Source organism: Aptenodytes patagonicus, chromosome 7 (genome assembly GCF_965638725.1).
Source record: "Aptenodytes patagonicus chromosome 7, bAptPat1.pri.cur, whole genome shotgun sequence".
Taxonomy (NCBI): Eukaryota; Metazoa; Chordata; class Aves; order Sphenisciformes; family Spheniscidae; genus Aptenodytes; species Aptenodytes patagonicus.
The window spans coordinates 65,403,968-65,420,001 of record NC_134955.1 but is presented as its reverse complement, the minus strand read 5'-3'; the positions used below and the strand labels follow the sequence as shown (position 1 = coordinate 65,420,001).

Sequence of the window (16,034 nt, the reverse complement as noted above, 5' to 3'; positions counted from 1 at the left end):
CATGGATTCACTTGCATAAATTCAGTACCAGAGCTCAGCATCCTGCTCACATGGAATACAACCACCTTCCAAGAGCACATGCACCAAGAACACTGCTGGTTGCGACAGGCTCAATTAGGGGACTCCAGCTTTCTAACAGTTTACACCTTCATCAAAGTGCAGGTGTCTGTTGCAGGCTAGAGTTTCTTATAAAATTTAAATGTTACAACTTTCTCAGGAAATTCTTTAGGAAAAAACCACGTCCACTTCCCTAATTACTTAGGCATCTTTTTATTTGTAAAAAATCCAGGTTTGGGCAGTCAGGGGCCACTGAGTAGCCAGATACAGGGTTTGAGAATGTTCTCACTCCTCCTCTGCTTAAGTACCCTGGCACTGAAGAGGAAATGTAGTTTGAGTTCAGCACTGGAGCCCAAATGCAAGGCAGAAGAAAGTAAGATGAAGAAGGGCATGCATGATGCAATGAAAGGATCAGGGGAACACTGGAGAAAAGAACATAGAACAGTTTTCCATCAAAAATGAGCTAAGCTGAAACTGGAATTCCTGAAGCTCCATTAGCAACTATCTGTGAAATCCACTGGAAAAATTCACACTGTATCTTTACTTCCAGTGACTCCTCCATATCTTAGTTACAGACTATATTTAAGAAAATTATTTAAACCCATGCTTTTCAAACTATTTAGGCAATGCATCATTTCCTTAAGATAAAAACAGTTTTGTGAATCAACATAAGCAACTGCAGGGACAGTAGGACATGCTAGCAAAGGGGTTTTGCACCTCTTCTGCAGTTCAAGTTCAGATTCCTTCATAGGTTATGATTTATGATTCAAATTGAACATTATGAGCAGTTACAGATCAAATTCTTCTTGTTTCTTGGGGCCCAACCTAAGACAACACTAACTTGCAGAGTCTTTATTCTACAAATGTTGCTGCAGTAAACAACTATAACCAAAGTCAATGCGAGAATACAACCTCAGTAACAGAAATGCCAAAAAAAAAAGAAACAAATTTCCCAGAAGGAGAGTTTCGAGGCATCTTCTACACACAGAAAAAGCACCCAATTTTATTGACGTTATCTGTGCATCAGTGTCCTGTCTATACAAAAGGTATGATACAATTTGTTCATCACAAGGGGTACAAGTAAGATTAAACTATAATTTGCAAACCATTTAGATACTACAGTGCAGCACCAGCAAAAGAATTCAGCAAAGAACTAGTAATTCTGTATTCAGACCGGTATTTGAATGGTGCATTAGACCACATGCTGAACAAGTAACACAACAGACTGAAAAGCAGTTCATTCAGAAGACTGGTCCAGTACAGAAGGAAGAAAGGGAGGGTGGGGGAGAAAGGGAAGAATCTGATCACATAATTATAGGCTTTCTGACAATGCATACACACAAAGAAGCCATATTAAGATTTTTCCATACACCCTTAATTCTGTTTTTATCCTTCACTATTAACTGCTTGGTGATTCTGTCACAATTTACAGCTATTTTTGAATATTACAGACAAGCAACACAGCGTGTATCTGTGTGTCAGAAAAGAAATAAGGAGCATATATAATGCAATGTAAAATCTATTCATGTTTTTCTTCTTACAGCACATAGCCAGTGGATTCCATGATCACACAGTACCACTAGGAAACCAACATCACCAAATCTATATTTAATTAATTGCCTTCTCATTTAGATGACAGGTTATAAGGGTTCCGTATGGTAGCACAGAATAAGCATTTTGAAGTGATGGATTTTGCCATTCGCAATGAACGTTCTTCACCATACAGCATCTGGTATTTTTTCCATTTTTACATTGAAAACACTATTATTTGACAATTTATATATACAAGGTATGGCGTTATTGTTGAGTAATATTGCTCACTCTAACAGCAGCTGCTATGAATCCACATAATACAACCAGGAAATTTTCACACTGATCGTATACAACATTTTTAGCATTTATTATTTAAAAATCATTATCTGTGCGTACTTTAAGCTATCTCTGCCTAAAGTACACACTCAAGAGCTTGGACAAAGTTCAAAGAAAGCTAAGAAACTTGCAAATTATTCCAGTATTTATACTGGGGGGGAGAGGGAGGGCAGGTGTGGGGAAATGTGATGGACTCTGATTTTATGGCTGCTGGCTTTCTCCATCAGGAAACAATCCAGGTTTCCTTTCATACGTTTGTGACACTATAATAACCATCACCTACTTGACTTTAATTAAGCATATATAAAAATTAATATTTTTGTCTTTGGAGAATTATCCCCAAGTGATGTCTAGTAGAAAACACAAACCAAAGGCCTCATTTAATCCACCTACTCCAGGGTTCAATTTCGCCCACAATGAGTAACTGGAATTCCAAGTGGATTTAAAGAGACCATGAGAAAGAAGGAACTCACCATTCTAACTACTTCAGGGTAAGTCTGCTCTGTCAAACAGCCTCTGCTTATTGTAATGTAGTCCACCAGTTCATTAAGAGTGGAGCGCTTGTATTCTTTCATTTTAAGGTCTGAAAGCGTGTCCATGAAGTCAAAAATGACACAGCACTGTTGAAGTTTCTTTAGGAACAGTTCAGGCTGCTCTGAAGATGGAACGTCTATGAAACAAGAAAGGAAATCTTTGTGAGTCTGGCATCTTATTATACAAAACAGGATTTCTTTTTGAAGATCAATTTCAAAGGAAAGCAGCATTCATACAATTTTTGTAAAACAGAGCTCAGATTAACAAACGAACCCCTTATAGGAACTGTATTACTATTGTGTGTTTGAGATCTTGAACAACATGTTGTAGAAGTAATTTAATCACCACCTGCTATTAAGAGAAAAAAAGTTCACCAAAAAAGTCCAGACTGAAGTGGAGAATGCAAACACAACAGCATTCAAGACTTCATTCTACGACATACAACTACTTTCACTGGAGGCTGACATTCACCATTGTTAACTTACACTCCAAAGAGGGATGGAAGAACTGTCAAACAGATCAAGCTTGATTAATTCGTATTTCTAAAAACACTGCGTCATTTATAAGTCTATATGAATATGCATATGAACACACAGCAAGACTATAATTCTGCAAACAAGTTTTCAGATTCAATCACTACCCCCATGTTGACACTTCCCATAGCAAAAATCAACTTTACTGAAACACAGTGAGGATTTTTTGCTGTACTATGAACACATAACATCAATAGGAACATTTTCACACAAAATAATAGTATGTGCTTGACCAATAAAGTACGCAGAATGTACTACTTACTACTTCTGCTGTTTTCTTAATTCTCAGCAGATAAAAGACTTAATAAGAGAAATATCAACTACCTAATGGTTCGTTAGTTTACCAAGTGCATCAAAAGAGTACACAGAAAGTTTAGTTTATCCAATGTTCATGTACACAAGAGGCTAACAATAGCAGAAAGTTGCAGAAATGAAATATGCATTTTTACTCTGAAAGTATGCCCTCAGACTAGAGGGCACTTCACTTCCTTTGATCTACTTTTATTTTTAAAGGCACGAATGCTCTGTCAGCACCAGAATCCAGTGAATGACCTTCCAAGCTACAAAACAACATCTAAATGAAAAATTTTGCTTATTTCAACTAGAAAAATATTAATAGTAAAGAATTGATGTTTATTTCTTAAAACTTGGGACATATTAGTAAAAAGCCAACCTAAGATAGAACTTCTTATTGTTGACACAAGAGTATGTCAAGTTAAGAAATACTTGGTAAACGCTGGAAGCTGTTAGTAGTTGTATAGTAGTTTTAAGGACGAAGTACCATGAATCTAATTAAAACCACGCACACAACAGTTACTAGTTTCAAGTTCAAAAGACCCATGAAATATTACAAGGTTATAGTATATAGCTGCAGAGTTTTAAAAAGTACTGATAGAGATGCAGGACCCCAAGGCACTTCACATCAGCTCTCTGCATCCCTTAAATACTGGAAAAAATAAATATGGATTGCAGTACAAATAAAGATGCTACGTGCTTTCTGACCTGACATGGTAAAGCACAACAGTTTATTCAACCTTCTTCTGCTTACAGTACTGCAGTAGTGACATGATACAATAGGTTAACAAACTGCATCCCACAAAGAACAACCAAGATCTTGGTAAAGTTTAATTGATGAAACCAGGCAGCACACACCAGTCTCATATTCATAAGGCTTGCGTAAGCTCTACAACAGCTGTGTCCAAAGCAAATTAAGGGGGAAAAGAAGTGGTACGGTTATGACACCACACTTTGTATCATCATAATTATTCACCCCACGTTCCCACAGACTATATTCATCTGTGGCACAGAAGATTCAAGAAACGTGGTCCTGCAGAACCCCAACAAGAATTGCTACGCAGGAGAACGGTCCCCCCAAACACCTCTGGAAAACTGAAGGTCCCAAAAACAGGTCACCCTAAAGCCATTCCACTGGCCAGGTGTCTCACATGAGTTCAGATGCCACACAGCAGGCAGCGCTGAAACTTAAGATAAGCCAAGAAATCAGAGAAAGTCATTAGCCCTCACCCATTACAAAAAAGACCACTTCCATTGGCGACCTTTCTAAGGTTACAGCCTTACAGGAGATAAAGGGCCTGGGGAAGCAAAGTACTTGTGAACTGACACATTACTGCTTTCTTGATTACCTGCCCTCAATTAATACAAAAAAGGAAAATGGACATCAGAATTCACTGTTATTAGCAAGCAGGCAACAATTAATTGATTAACAACTTCTTCCAAAAGACAGACTGTAAATACAAACTGAAAAAAAAGAGATAAAAGTGCAATCAGTTACTTCTCAAGAGTATTATTTTTAATTCTAACTTCCACTCTTTATTATGCTACCTATAATCTACCTTAGAACTTGACAACATGTAAATGGTATCAATAAAATCTATGGTTGCATTGTTCTACATGGCTTGCACGCATTTAGTTTGGCCGACACGGACATCCTAGTCAAAGAAAAACACAGGCTGAAATCAAACAGGAATCCATTAAGACACAACCCAGCGCAAGTTATAACCAGACTCAAATGACTCGAGATTACACTTATTTTAAGGTAGGGTCGGTATTAAATAAAAATTTTAAAATTACTAAAGCATTAAAATACCTAATAAAAGTTTGTTTTCTTTTTTCCTCCAATTAAGTATCTGGAGGTGTGGGAACAAAATGAAAAAGATAATTAAGTTCTTCTCACGAAAAACCACTCTAGAACACCACATGAAATTCATGCCAGCATTACTACATCAATGAGCCATGGGAACTATAGGGACAAAAACCAACATCACCACCACCACCACCACCAAAAAAACCACAAACAAACAAACAAACAAACAAACCAACCAACCCCAAGGTCCCATGAAATAAAACCCCAAAACTCAATTGTTCTGGTCATATCTGCTTTTCTTTATTCAGCAAGTTGCCATTCACTACAAAAGAAAATTGCAAGCAGTTTCATGCAATAATATTTTTCATCATTCTTGGGAATTCGGGGTGCCTTGGGAACAGGGTAACACCTAATGCCTAGGTTTTTTCCACTTGGAAACAGGAAAAGTATATAAGAGTAAATTTTAGGGAGTCCTAATATGCACAGCACGAGAAAAGGACAGCCGAAATCAATGAAATCAGTATTCCATGTTCCCAACCTTCCCGCAGAGACTATGCCATTAGTTGGTTTTGGGTTTTTTTTTTTTGTTTGCGTTTTCTTTTTTTTGGGGGTGGGGTGGGGTGGGGTGGTGGTGGTTTCCTTAATCCTCTAATGCCTCTTTCACAGCTCTACAAACCTTACCGACAGATCACTAAGAACGGACTTCCCCAGCCACCCTCATGCCACTATTCAGAGCAGGGAGCACGCTGGTACTTGGGGCACAGACCTATTGAGCTCCACAGCAGAGTTGAACTCTTTAATGCAATGACTTGAAATGAAACATGCAATTCCTTAGAGATGTTCACAGTTAGTTGATGAAAAACAGCAAATAATTTTCTTCTCAGCAGACGGATACTCAGAGCTTTCAATGAATTCTGCAACATTTTACTCTCGTGCTAATGAGCAGCCACACATTTAGGCCCCAAATTTAATAACCTGCAATATTAACGTATCTACTTTCAGTTGAAAGAACTGAAAATTGAGCAACTGCTCTAATAAATCTGTGTAAATACCTATAATTCTTTAATCATCTATAAAATAAAAGCAGAATGACACTACGAAGTGGCATGTGTGCTTTATGTCCAATGCACAGGAGAGTATACATTTATTAAAATCAAAATTTAAAGAAAGATAAACTTCCATCTGGATGACTGAGAACTCTCCTCATTTTCAGAAGGTCTTTGCTACAAGTTAATTTTCAGGCTTGTCAGTTTTCTCTTTAGCCATTTAAAACTGTATAGTGCTTTTGAAATACACTGAGTATTCACCGATTCAAAGGAAACTGGCTTAGTGAAAGCTAATACATCTGAACAATGATAATCAAGATAGAATCAGAGCCTTTAACAAAATCAAGTGTTTTATAAAGTTATCAGAAAAATTGGCAGAAAGTACTGTAATTTTTTTTTTTAGACATGGACCACAATTGTTACTACAAGGGCTGAAATACTAATCCTAAAATGGCCAAAGCAATTCAGTTTCTCGCTTAATAGTCTTTTTCCAAAATAATCCTAATCCAACCAGCCCATCCCTTCTCATCAGTCATCTCTGCAGTCTCTGCCTTCGGCATCCTTTTATCAAATAAAGACATAAAAATCAGATAGCATACTTTTACTGCAAGTATCTATCATATATTAAAAAAACATTCATGTTTGTACTACATTCATATTTTAAGTAATTTACAAGTAACCGATTTTGGATCATAGAAAACTAAAACTATGCATCAGAGCAGCAAAACTGCATCCAGAGAACTGAGTTACGGTTCTCCTCTCAGTGGTAGTGAAAGCCAAGAAGGGGGAGATACTGTACACCTGGATCAGTTCCCTGATCCACTTTGGCCTGTAGTTTTGCAATGAAGGGTATAAAGCCGGGAAGTGAAGAAGTGAAGACGGGGGGAGGGACTGAGCTGCTTAAGCCAGCACGACCACTGTAAGGAAAAGTCACAGGATTGCAGATGCAAGACTGTATAGGGCCTAGAATTAGAATAAAACAAGACAAATGATGCAGCTTACATATAAAATATTAAGCAAAACTAGGATATGCTCACACATGCTACCCTGCACACACATATGTACTATCAGAACATTTATTAATAATTAAAATCCAAATGCCCTCAGAATCACTATTGCTTCCAGTATACACATTACTGTTATTAATTAGCTTGATGATGACATTTGCATAAAGAACTAGCATCATCTTCTTGTACATTAGTAAAAGCAAACACCACCACATTAACACGAAAAACAAAAACATGTACTAAAACTAAAGTATGTCCAGAATGGGGGACAGAGAGATTAATAGCAGCTTTTTTACTCACATTAATTTTAAGAACTTCCTTATAATTTCCCAACATCTAAGAACTCTGTATTCACTCACCTCCACCCCCCAAGATTGTTTCCTGTATTCTTTCCCTAACAGCTTGATGGTAAAATAATTCCCCAATTTTTCTTCAGTTTCCGTATCTTCCAGCTATTAAATAAACCTAGGATTATGATTTTTCTAGTTAAGTAAAATCTCCTTGTGCCAAAAACACTAACCCTTCCCGCTGTGCTGCCACTCACCAAGCCACTGAGTTAAACATAACCGACTACTGAAGCATGGACCTACCTGCACAAAGTAGGCAGTTGTGGATAAATCTCTTTATGTCTACATCTATCCCCCACAGGTCACTATGAAGATTCTATTTTGTAAGAAGCTAACTTTCTAGTTTTTATTCAAATAAACTTGCAAATTTGAATTTGAAAGCCTTCTGGTCCTTCTTTGAGAAGTTCACTTCAAGAGAAGGTCTAGCGACACTCAGCTCAAAGCTTTAGCTAAGTCAAGGTCCTGCCATACATATACCCCGGTACCTAATGACTCTAAGCCACTTTCCACAGTAGAATATTGATCTTAAGATGCCAAGAAGTACAAATGTTTGCCCTCTCTTTCTTACACACACTTCTTGAGAAAAGTAATCACTATCCTGACTGCATTTATTTAATTTTCCTGACTGGCTGTCAATATTATGAATGCTCTGTGAAGTCAGTAATCATTCATTTATAACAGGCGCTTTTTTCAAAGCTGTTTTCCCAACCCATTCTCTATACTTAATAATTATACAAGCAGGGCAGCAGTTAGGCATCGCGTTCCAAATACATAAAGTCTAACCAGCACCAACATTATTCACACAGCAATAAATACAGTGGGACAAACTCAAGCTGACTTTCATGAGTGAACACGCACAAAAAGAACAGCGCAACATTAACATACTGTTTCCACCACATTCAAAATACGTGATTAGAAGTGCAACACAGGATATACTCCACCACTTTTCCTGATAATCAGTGTCTCTTCAGATACTCAGTCACAGAACTGAGAATTACTTCCCCCACTGTAAATTACTCCCTGATCAAACTGAACAAGTTCTCATCAGGTGGGAGTCTCCTGGGTAGTTTCGCAGGTATCCTGGATACTACAAATCCCTCTACTGCTTGCCAATACTCCCCGATCATTTCACTGAGGTTTTCAACAAACATCATTTACTCGGCCGAGTAGTCTGAAAGCAGTGTAGATCTAGCATTTGATTTGAGTGCCTTGAGTGCATATGGAGTAGCATTACAAGCAGCAGGGGATATTCCTTAATAGATGTACTCTTAGTCATATACACTGCCAAAATTTTATAGCGTAGATATACTTTTAAATGTATTAATCAAAATTCTACCTTTACTCACATATGTAAACCCTCATGAGCTTCAGCCCCTTAATAGAACACATGGATGAAAGGCTGCCGTTTCCTTCATCGCAACACCAAGAATTAAAAACAAATTGACAATAAAAAGAATTTCAACAAAGCGTATTTTTTAAAACTATACTTTTAAAGTTTATGAAACTTCAATTAAACTTTTTGCGTACTTCCACAGCAGGCATGGTGCAGGCAACAGTTTAAGCCTCCTCTCTTCCACCCATATGGCTCAATCCAGACCCACGGCAGTCAAGGTTTCAACGAGAAGATTCGTTTAGGCTACGCTCTGTCAATCTATGACCAACACTTGCTCATTCCACCACTGGCTACACCAATGGTGTCTGTGCTGTGGACATCTTTCAAATTGGAAGTGGACCAAGACCACAAGCTTGGTTGTCAAAGCTACTGATGAGCCATAGCAAAATACTATTACATCCATACTTGTTACAAAAGGACTGTATTAATGCAGATGAGCATCGATGATGTGCTACCCTCAAGCAAGCAAAGAGCGTCCAGGCTGCTGTAGGTTTTACAAGTTTGGATTCTCTTACTCATCACCAACCTAACATGATGAATCCGTTATGAAACAGAGTTATACCAAGTATCTAGGTTAATAATAAGCAATCGAGGAAATATATAGTGGATAGTCAGAACTCACGAGCAACTAATGGAAAACAAGATTACCAGGGTATTTGGGTACACCAATCACTGTTCTAGGTCCCACAAAAGTATAGAGACTCACAAGATATTTGGTAGTATATAGTGTCCCTCATGCTAGTACTAATAATCACCACTTAGTAGTAACCATGTCTTTTTATAATCAAGCAGCAATGCCTTCCTCCTTAGGTAAGCTGACAACACTTTTCAACCCACTCCTCATTAATTCTTCAATGAATGGGAAGAGTTTAGACTAATGGAGTAAACCAAGACAGTCAAAGTTTACCTACTCTACCTACAAGTACATTCAAGCCAAAAACGATCCAGGCCAAAGAAGATAGCAGAGAAGGTACAGAAAAGAATTCAAATTTTAGAGAAAAACTGATGGGAGAAAAGCAAGTGGATGAGCATACCAAAAAAATTCAGAATAGATGGAAGAACGGCAAAGCAGCTGTGAATATTATGAGAAGGGGACAGAGTGGGAAGCCAAAGAAGGCAGAGAAACAACATTAAAAAGTATTTGAAGACCAAGAGAGAAAGAGAATGATGTAGAGCATGAGCAGGAGACTTGGAAAAGACAGAGAGGAAAAAATTGTTTGGGGAATAGGTAACACAATGAAAGTGGCAGAGTATTTTAAAAGGAAAAAATGGGAGCTCAAAGTGTTTAAGCAAAACAAGAATGAATGACTTAGTGCTTAGGGGCTAGCTTTGATTAAGCAGCTACATATCTGGAGGTTCCTGACACTCTGTGACATCTTTAATATAAACCATTACATTGTTTACAGTGAGTTTGCCTAGACATCAAATTAACACTTATTTTTTAGTCCCAAGCTGATTACAGGTTTTGTAGGTTGCTTTCTCCCCCCTCCCCCCCCCAAATTTTTACTAATATTTCAAAAACAATGATTAGCGAATTTTTTTTTTTTTAAGGGAAGCAAAAAGGCTGGCAAAAATACACATAAATGTTATTTCAATTTCCTAAATTGAATACGTGGCATAAAATCCCCAAATAAGACAAAAATTCTTTGCTGAAACACTGAGAGTTATTGTGGCCAATTTTCCTGGACTGACTCAAGTTTCTTTTATACTGGCTCAGAAAGTTTAAGCTAGTTGTTTTAAGTAGGTTATTACTGAATTGCACTTTCAAAGTACAAGCTAACCTTCATTCAGAAGAGTTGAAGTCAATGGGTTTGCTAAACAGTCACCAGAGAGAGCTGCTGTCCATGTTTGTCCTGCCACTTGTGAATACTGACCTGAGGTAGTGAAGAAGTTATCAGGATACCTTTGCCACACACCTTCTGCCTAACCTTCTACCGTTAGATATGAAAGACATAATTGTTACTTTTCAAAGTGTTCTCCAAGGGGAAGAGGGAAAAAAAAAAAATTGGGGATGGAAATGTTCTTTAAAAAAAAAAAAAAAAAAAGGAAAAACCCAGAAACTGTTAGTCTTCAGCTTTCTATATTTATATAAACATAACCATATGTCCACTTTCAGGATTTGTGGTTGTTTTGAGGCTTGTTGGTGTTTTTTTTTTCTTTTTAGGCACTGACCTGTTAATTTAGCTAGGTGCGTAAAAAAACAACCCAATACTATGCTGGGAGACAACACTAAAACCCAGTACAATCAGATCACACTTTGGAGCTCCCAGAGCTGTGTTAGAACATCCTTAGTCTAAGAATCAAAATATCCACAAACTTAAAGATCTCTGAATTTTAACATCATGCTCCATTACAAACACAAGACTGACTCTACATGAAAAATATTTGCTGTTGGGTTTTTTGAGACTCCAGGATTAGTAAGCAAGTATTACTCCTTACACCTTTGCTCAATTCTAGCTGGTAATGCCTCCAGTGCTGAATCATCCATTGGTTCCTTTCAGCTGTTACCAGGAGGAGCTGTACACCAGAATTAGTCAGGCTTTTCTGTAGACATTTGAATAGCAAAAGCTACAGATACAGCAAATGCAAATCCAAAATAAGCTGAACTTGCATACCTGCTCAGCTCCTCTACCCTAAAACACATCACGAAGAGACAGGAACACCATGTCAACAAAGACATCTCATTTTCCAAGTGGTTTCTCAAATTACAGACGTAGAGTAAAGCTACACAATAGTGTACACTTAGTGCTCTGCTGGGTCACCCTACTGCTGTCTTCTTTTCTTTTAAAATCACTAGCAGGTCTTCAGGCTGGTTTTCTGTGTGTTTTTAATTGCCTAGCTGGTCTCTAGGACCCTGCCATTCTCCATCCATTCCTAAGTTCTTAGTAGAGCACTGGAATTCCAAACGTCAACAGAGACACAAGTCTTGGCTCATTACTTCAGCTCTGTCATGCTATGCTCATATCACTTTTATCTTCTACTTTGTTTCTGTTAATTTTAGAGAGAATGATGGATTACACTGCAGCTTCAACTTTATCTTGCTACATCATGTGCAATTTTTTTTTTTTTTCATTCTAAATTAATGGCAAATATCAGAAAATGGCAAGACTAGCAATTTATAATGAACATCTCACGGTTTTCAGGTTCCTTGGATAGCAAAAATATAAAATCCAGAAAAATGTTCGCAAGTCCCAGGCTACTAAGAAACACCTTTGCAAAAAAACCATGATGGCCTGCTGACCTAAGACAGAAGAATCCTTAAGAGGATTATTGTCTTGCTTTTGGTAAGATTCTTATCAGATCACAATTTTTTTCTGCATGACATGAGAGGCTTTTGCTCTATAACGTTTATTAAATATAAGAACACAAACATGTCACAGCAATCTTACAGTTACTTTCCATTCTAACTGCAGTCACAAGGCAGTTCAGGATTTGCATTGGAATTTGCTTTGTGCATTAAGTACATCATGAAATCATGATAAAATTATATAGCTGTACGTGCTTCCTGTAAGAGTGCAAAAATTATAACTTGCTTAGTAAGTGCTCTGAAACTGCCATCCATCCAAATAAAAATATGCAACATTCATTTTGCTCAAACTACAGAGTTGTTCTATGAAATTAATTCAGAAACACTTAGACACTTGCAAAAAAACTGATCCAAGAGCATAGGAAACCCAAAACAACTTTCATCCAAACGGGCTCAGGATTCCTACTCTGCTTGATACTGACCCACTAATTTATCCCAGAAGTCACAGGAGTACTTCATTCTCCAGTGAAAGAAGTAATTAAGTGAGAGCTATTCTGCGTATGCAACCCACTGTCTAAGAGCTCAGGCTTATATTTAAAAATATTTGCATTTATTAACTGAAATAATATACATACATATAAAATATAAATTCTATAGTCCTATTCATACATTTAGAAGAGTTTAATTGAACCCTGAAAACATAACTTCCATTCCCTTCTCATTTGGTAGCATAAATTTAGTCAAGAACATATTCTACTCTATGCTAATTTACCACAATAGTCTCCCAGTATTTTCCAGTAATGCACTACGCAATCCGACTGTCCATCATGTGTTTGCTCTCTCATTCTCTCCGTAGAGGGAGCAATGTGTGTAATGGGGTAAGAATTTTACGGAACTGCACATGTGCAAGATGCTATGTCTGTGTAAGAAAAAGACAAGATTTAACAAACATACCCCAAAATTATGATGGAAGATGCGGAAGCAAACTGGGAGTTCATTCTACAGTCCCCAAACAGACCTCCCAGAAAGCTCACGTGTCCTCCTTACTGCAGAAGCTCCAGCACGACAGAAGAACAAAATTACTGGGTTTGGCCTTCATTATTCATTTACTCTTCTAAATACTAGTTTCAGCCCACTGAGATCCTCTGAGATCAGAACCTACACCTCAAGCTGGATTCAATGTTATGCCAAAAGCAAGCTGGGATTGCAGGGGGAGATGCATCTGCAGCGGCATGTCCCTCAGAACACCAGCCACAGCACTCACTGCTCATCTGTGTTTCCTGAGCACAAGAACATAACCCCCACTACATCCCAGCTGAGCCACGAGAAAACACAGGAAAACCTGAAGGTACATCCTGATCTACGCACTGGGATAACACCTGCTTGCCAACTTAGAAACTAGAAAGCATTACTCAAAAGATGCTACGTGAGGACTTTGCATCCACAAGCAATCCACGTGGTTTATTTGTCAAGAAAGGAGGTTACCACATCATTCCCTCCTTCAAGATATTTTCCTTGCATAAGGCCTTCTAGTGCTTAGGCTCAACCAGCTGCCCTGAGATATGGTCATCTGTAAGGCTCAGACTATGTTATTCAATACCTTATGACAATAACTCAAATTAGTCAAGCTGTTAGTTAAGGGAACGCCCTTTCTCATATTGCCAAGCCCAGTAGATCTGTCTAAATGACAGAAAATAAATAAATAAATCTACTTTATTTTATTTTGCTTTTGCAATTACTGTAGAGCTCTCCCACGTTCCCTGCTGCACAGAAATATATCCCCATTCTAGACTATTTCTACAGCAACCTTTTGATCTTCAGATTATTCAGGATCTGGAACAATTCACCAATAGAGGGGAAAAACATGACATTTATACAATACTCCCCTATAACCTGTCAAGTTAGTCTGTGTTACGCTGGATATTTTATGTTATTTGTATCATCATTACACATATCTATGCAAACATACCAGCTGTTCCTTTAAAAATAGGATCTTCTCTATCACAGAATGGCACAGCTCAGTTTTAAAACAATGTAAACGAGAGACTCATTTACTAGTAATTATCATTCACCTTTAGAGTCCACTGCTCTGTTATACCTAAACCAGGTATTTTTGCTAAAACTTGGAAATCTGACTGACATAGAGTATTAGGCCACTTTTCTACCTTTTAAACAGCAACTTTTTTTTGCTGCTTGAATAAATGGGGTAGACATTTTATCTCCCTAACACAAGGTTCTAGAGAGCAAAGACCTCATTTCTGAATATTTGTAATTATCTAAAGAACAACCCTTATCACAGCCTTGCATTACCGTAATGTCTGTAGACGATTTTTCGTATCATCTTCACCTCTGACCTCTTCCAAAAACACTGAATAAAAAAAAAAAGCGGTTTTCTTTTGGCGGAATGTATTTACCTGCATGCATGCATATCAATCATAGGGTTTCTTGTCCCTCAGAAATGCCATCTGCTACTGGACAGACAAATCTATCTGATGATCACTGGGCCTTGGCACCTGAAGTGAATTTCTCTAGAGATTACTTAGCCCCTCTGCAATATCACTACCAGTCCACAAAAGCATATTACCTTTAAAAATAAGTATTTGACCCATTACAAATAAAGAGTTTTGTATTAAGTTCTTAAGATTCATAAACAAGTTTGAGAAAACTGAAAACTACACAGACAAGGTTATGTCATGCAACTAATGTAACCAAAGGTATCGCTCTGCTGCGCATGAAGTCACTTTGCAAAACTCTATTAGTTTAGCCTGTTACAAATATTAACCAGACAGAACAGTTTAGGCATTAAATACAATTAAAACCTTTCCTCTGTGGTTCCCAAACAATACTCTTCATCAACTGCTACCCTCTCTACCTCTTCCAAACTACTCATTAGTTAAGGTGCTTCTCTATTGAAGATGATAAGCTGAAATTAGATTACCAACAATATTTATCCGCAGCTGTACTGTGGTTGCAAACTTCATCTTCAGTTGGCATCCTGGCCAAACTGAAGTCAATGGGAGTGTTACGTTGGTTCATTAGAACTGTGATTACACCTTTGCTCAAATTGGCAGAAAGCTCATCGCTTACTAATCAAGAAAAGGAAGAGCAATCTCATCAGTTATGTATTCCACAAAAAATTAATGGAGAAAAACTCAGCAGGAAAAGTGTGCATTTTGCAGGTTTATACATACACAGGTAAGTCTGAAAGCTTCTCTTCATAAGTGAGGTGATCCAAATGCACTATTGGTGAATTAGCTTAACTTTTAAAAGGCGTTTTTATAGAGTCTTTGCAGGTACAGATCACTGATCAAGAAAGCAGGTATAGTACAGCACACATGCTTTGTATCTGACCATATGAATACACAGAGCATACATTCTCTAGCTTGCCCATACTTTTTAGGAAGCAACAGGCACACTACTAGACCACGAGCAGGAACTCTTTAACTTACACACATCCTTTGAGTATTTAAAGATAGGTCTTCAGGTGCATCCTTTCTTGCCTTCTTTATTTTTCATGAAATATCAAATTCACTAATACATTATTAAATGACAAGTAGAGCGTGCCATTTACAGTAAAATTAGTATTTTAAGTAATTACCTCCGTTGGACTGAAGTTTGTCAAGAGAAGGCAGCCAACATTCTACATTCTCTTTACTTTACATTCAGGCTGTATCAGCAGACACATATACAGTTGGCCCTTTCCCAATCCAATAGCTAACGTGCAGCCAAAGCAGGTCAGTGAAGAACAAGAGAGTTTTAAACTATACTAATCCAGTGGCTTCAGTATCTTACAGAAATGGCAGAGAAGGACTGTCAAAACTGTTGTGGTCACAGACCAAGTTATAACCGTAAAGGCTAGAAAGCAAATACAATCCCATGCCATCAAGTTCCCCTCCC

The 16,034-nt window shown here is 37.7% G+C and overlaps 1 protein-coding gene across 4 annotated transcripts in view; it reads right to left on the bottom strand.

Moving 5' to 3' along the window:
* Positions 1-16,034, bottom strand: part of PPP2R5E (protein phosphatase 2 regulatory subunit B'epsilon) — a 76,240-nt gene that overhangs the window by 31,852 nt on the left and 28,354 nt on the right. For all 4 annotated transcript variants that reach the window (XM_076345627.1, XM_076345630.1, XM_076345629.1 and 1 more), the window contains one exon: positions 2,400-2,596. In XM_076345627.1, coding sequence (XP_076201742.1) covers positions 2,400-2,596 — 197 coding nt within the window. The remainder of the gene's footprint in view (positions 1-2,399; positions 2,597-16,034) is intronic.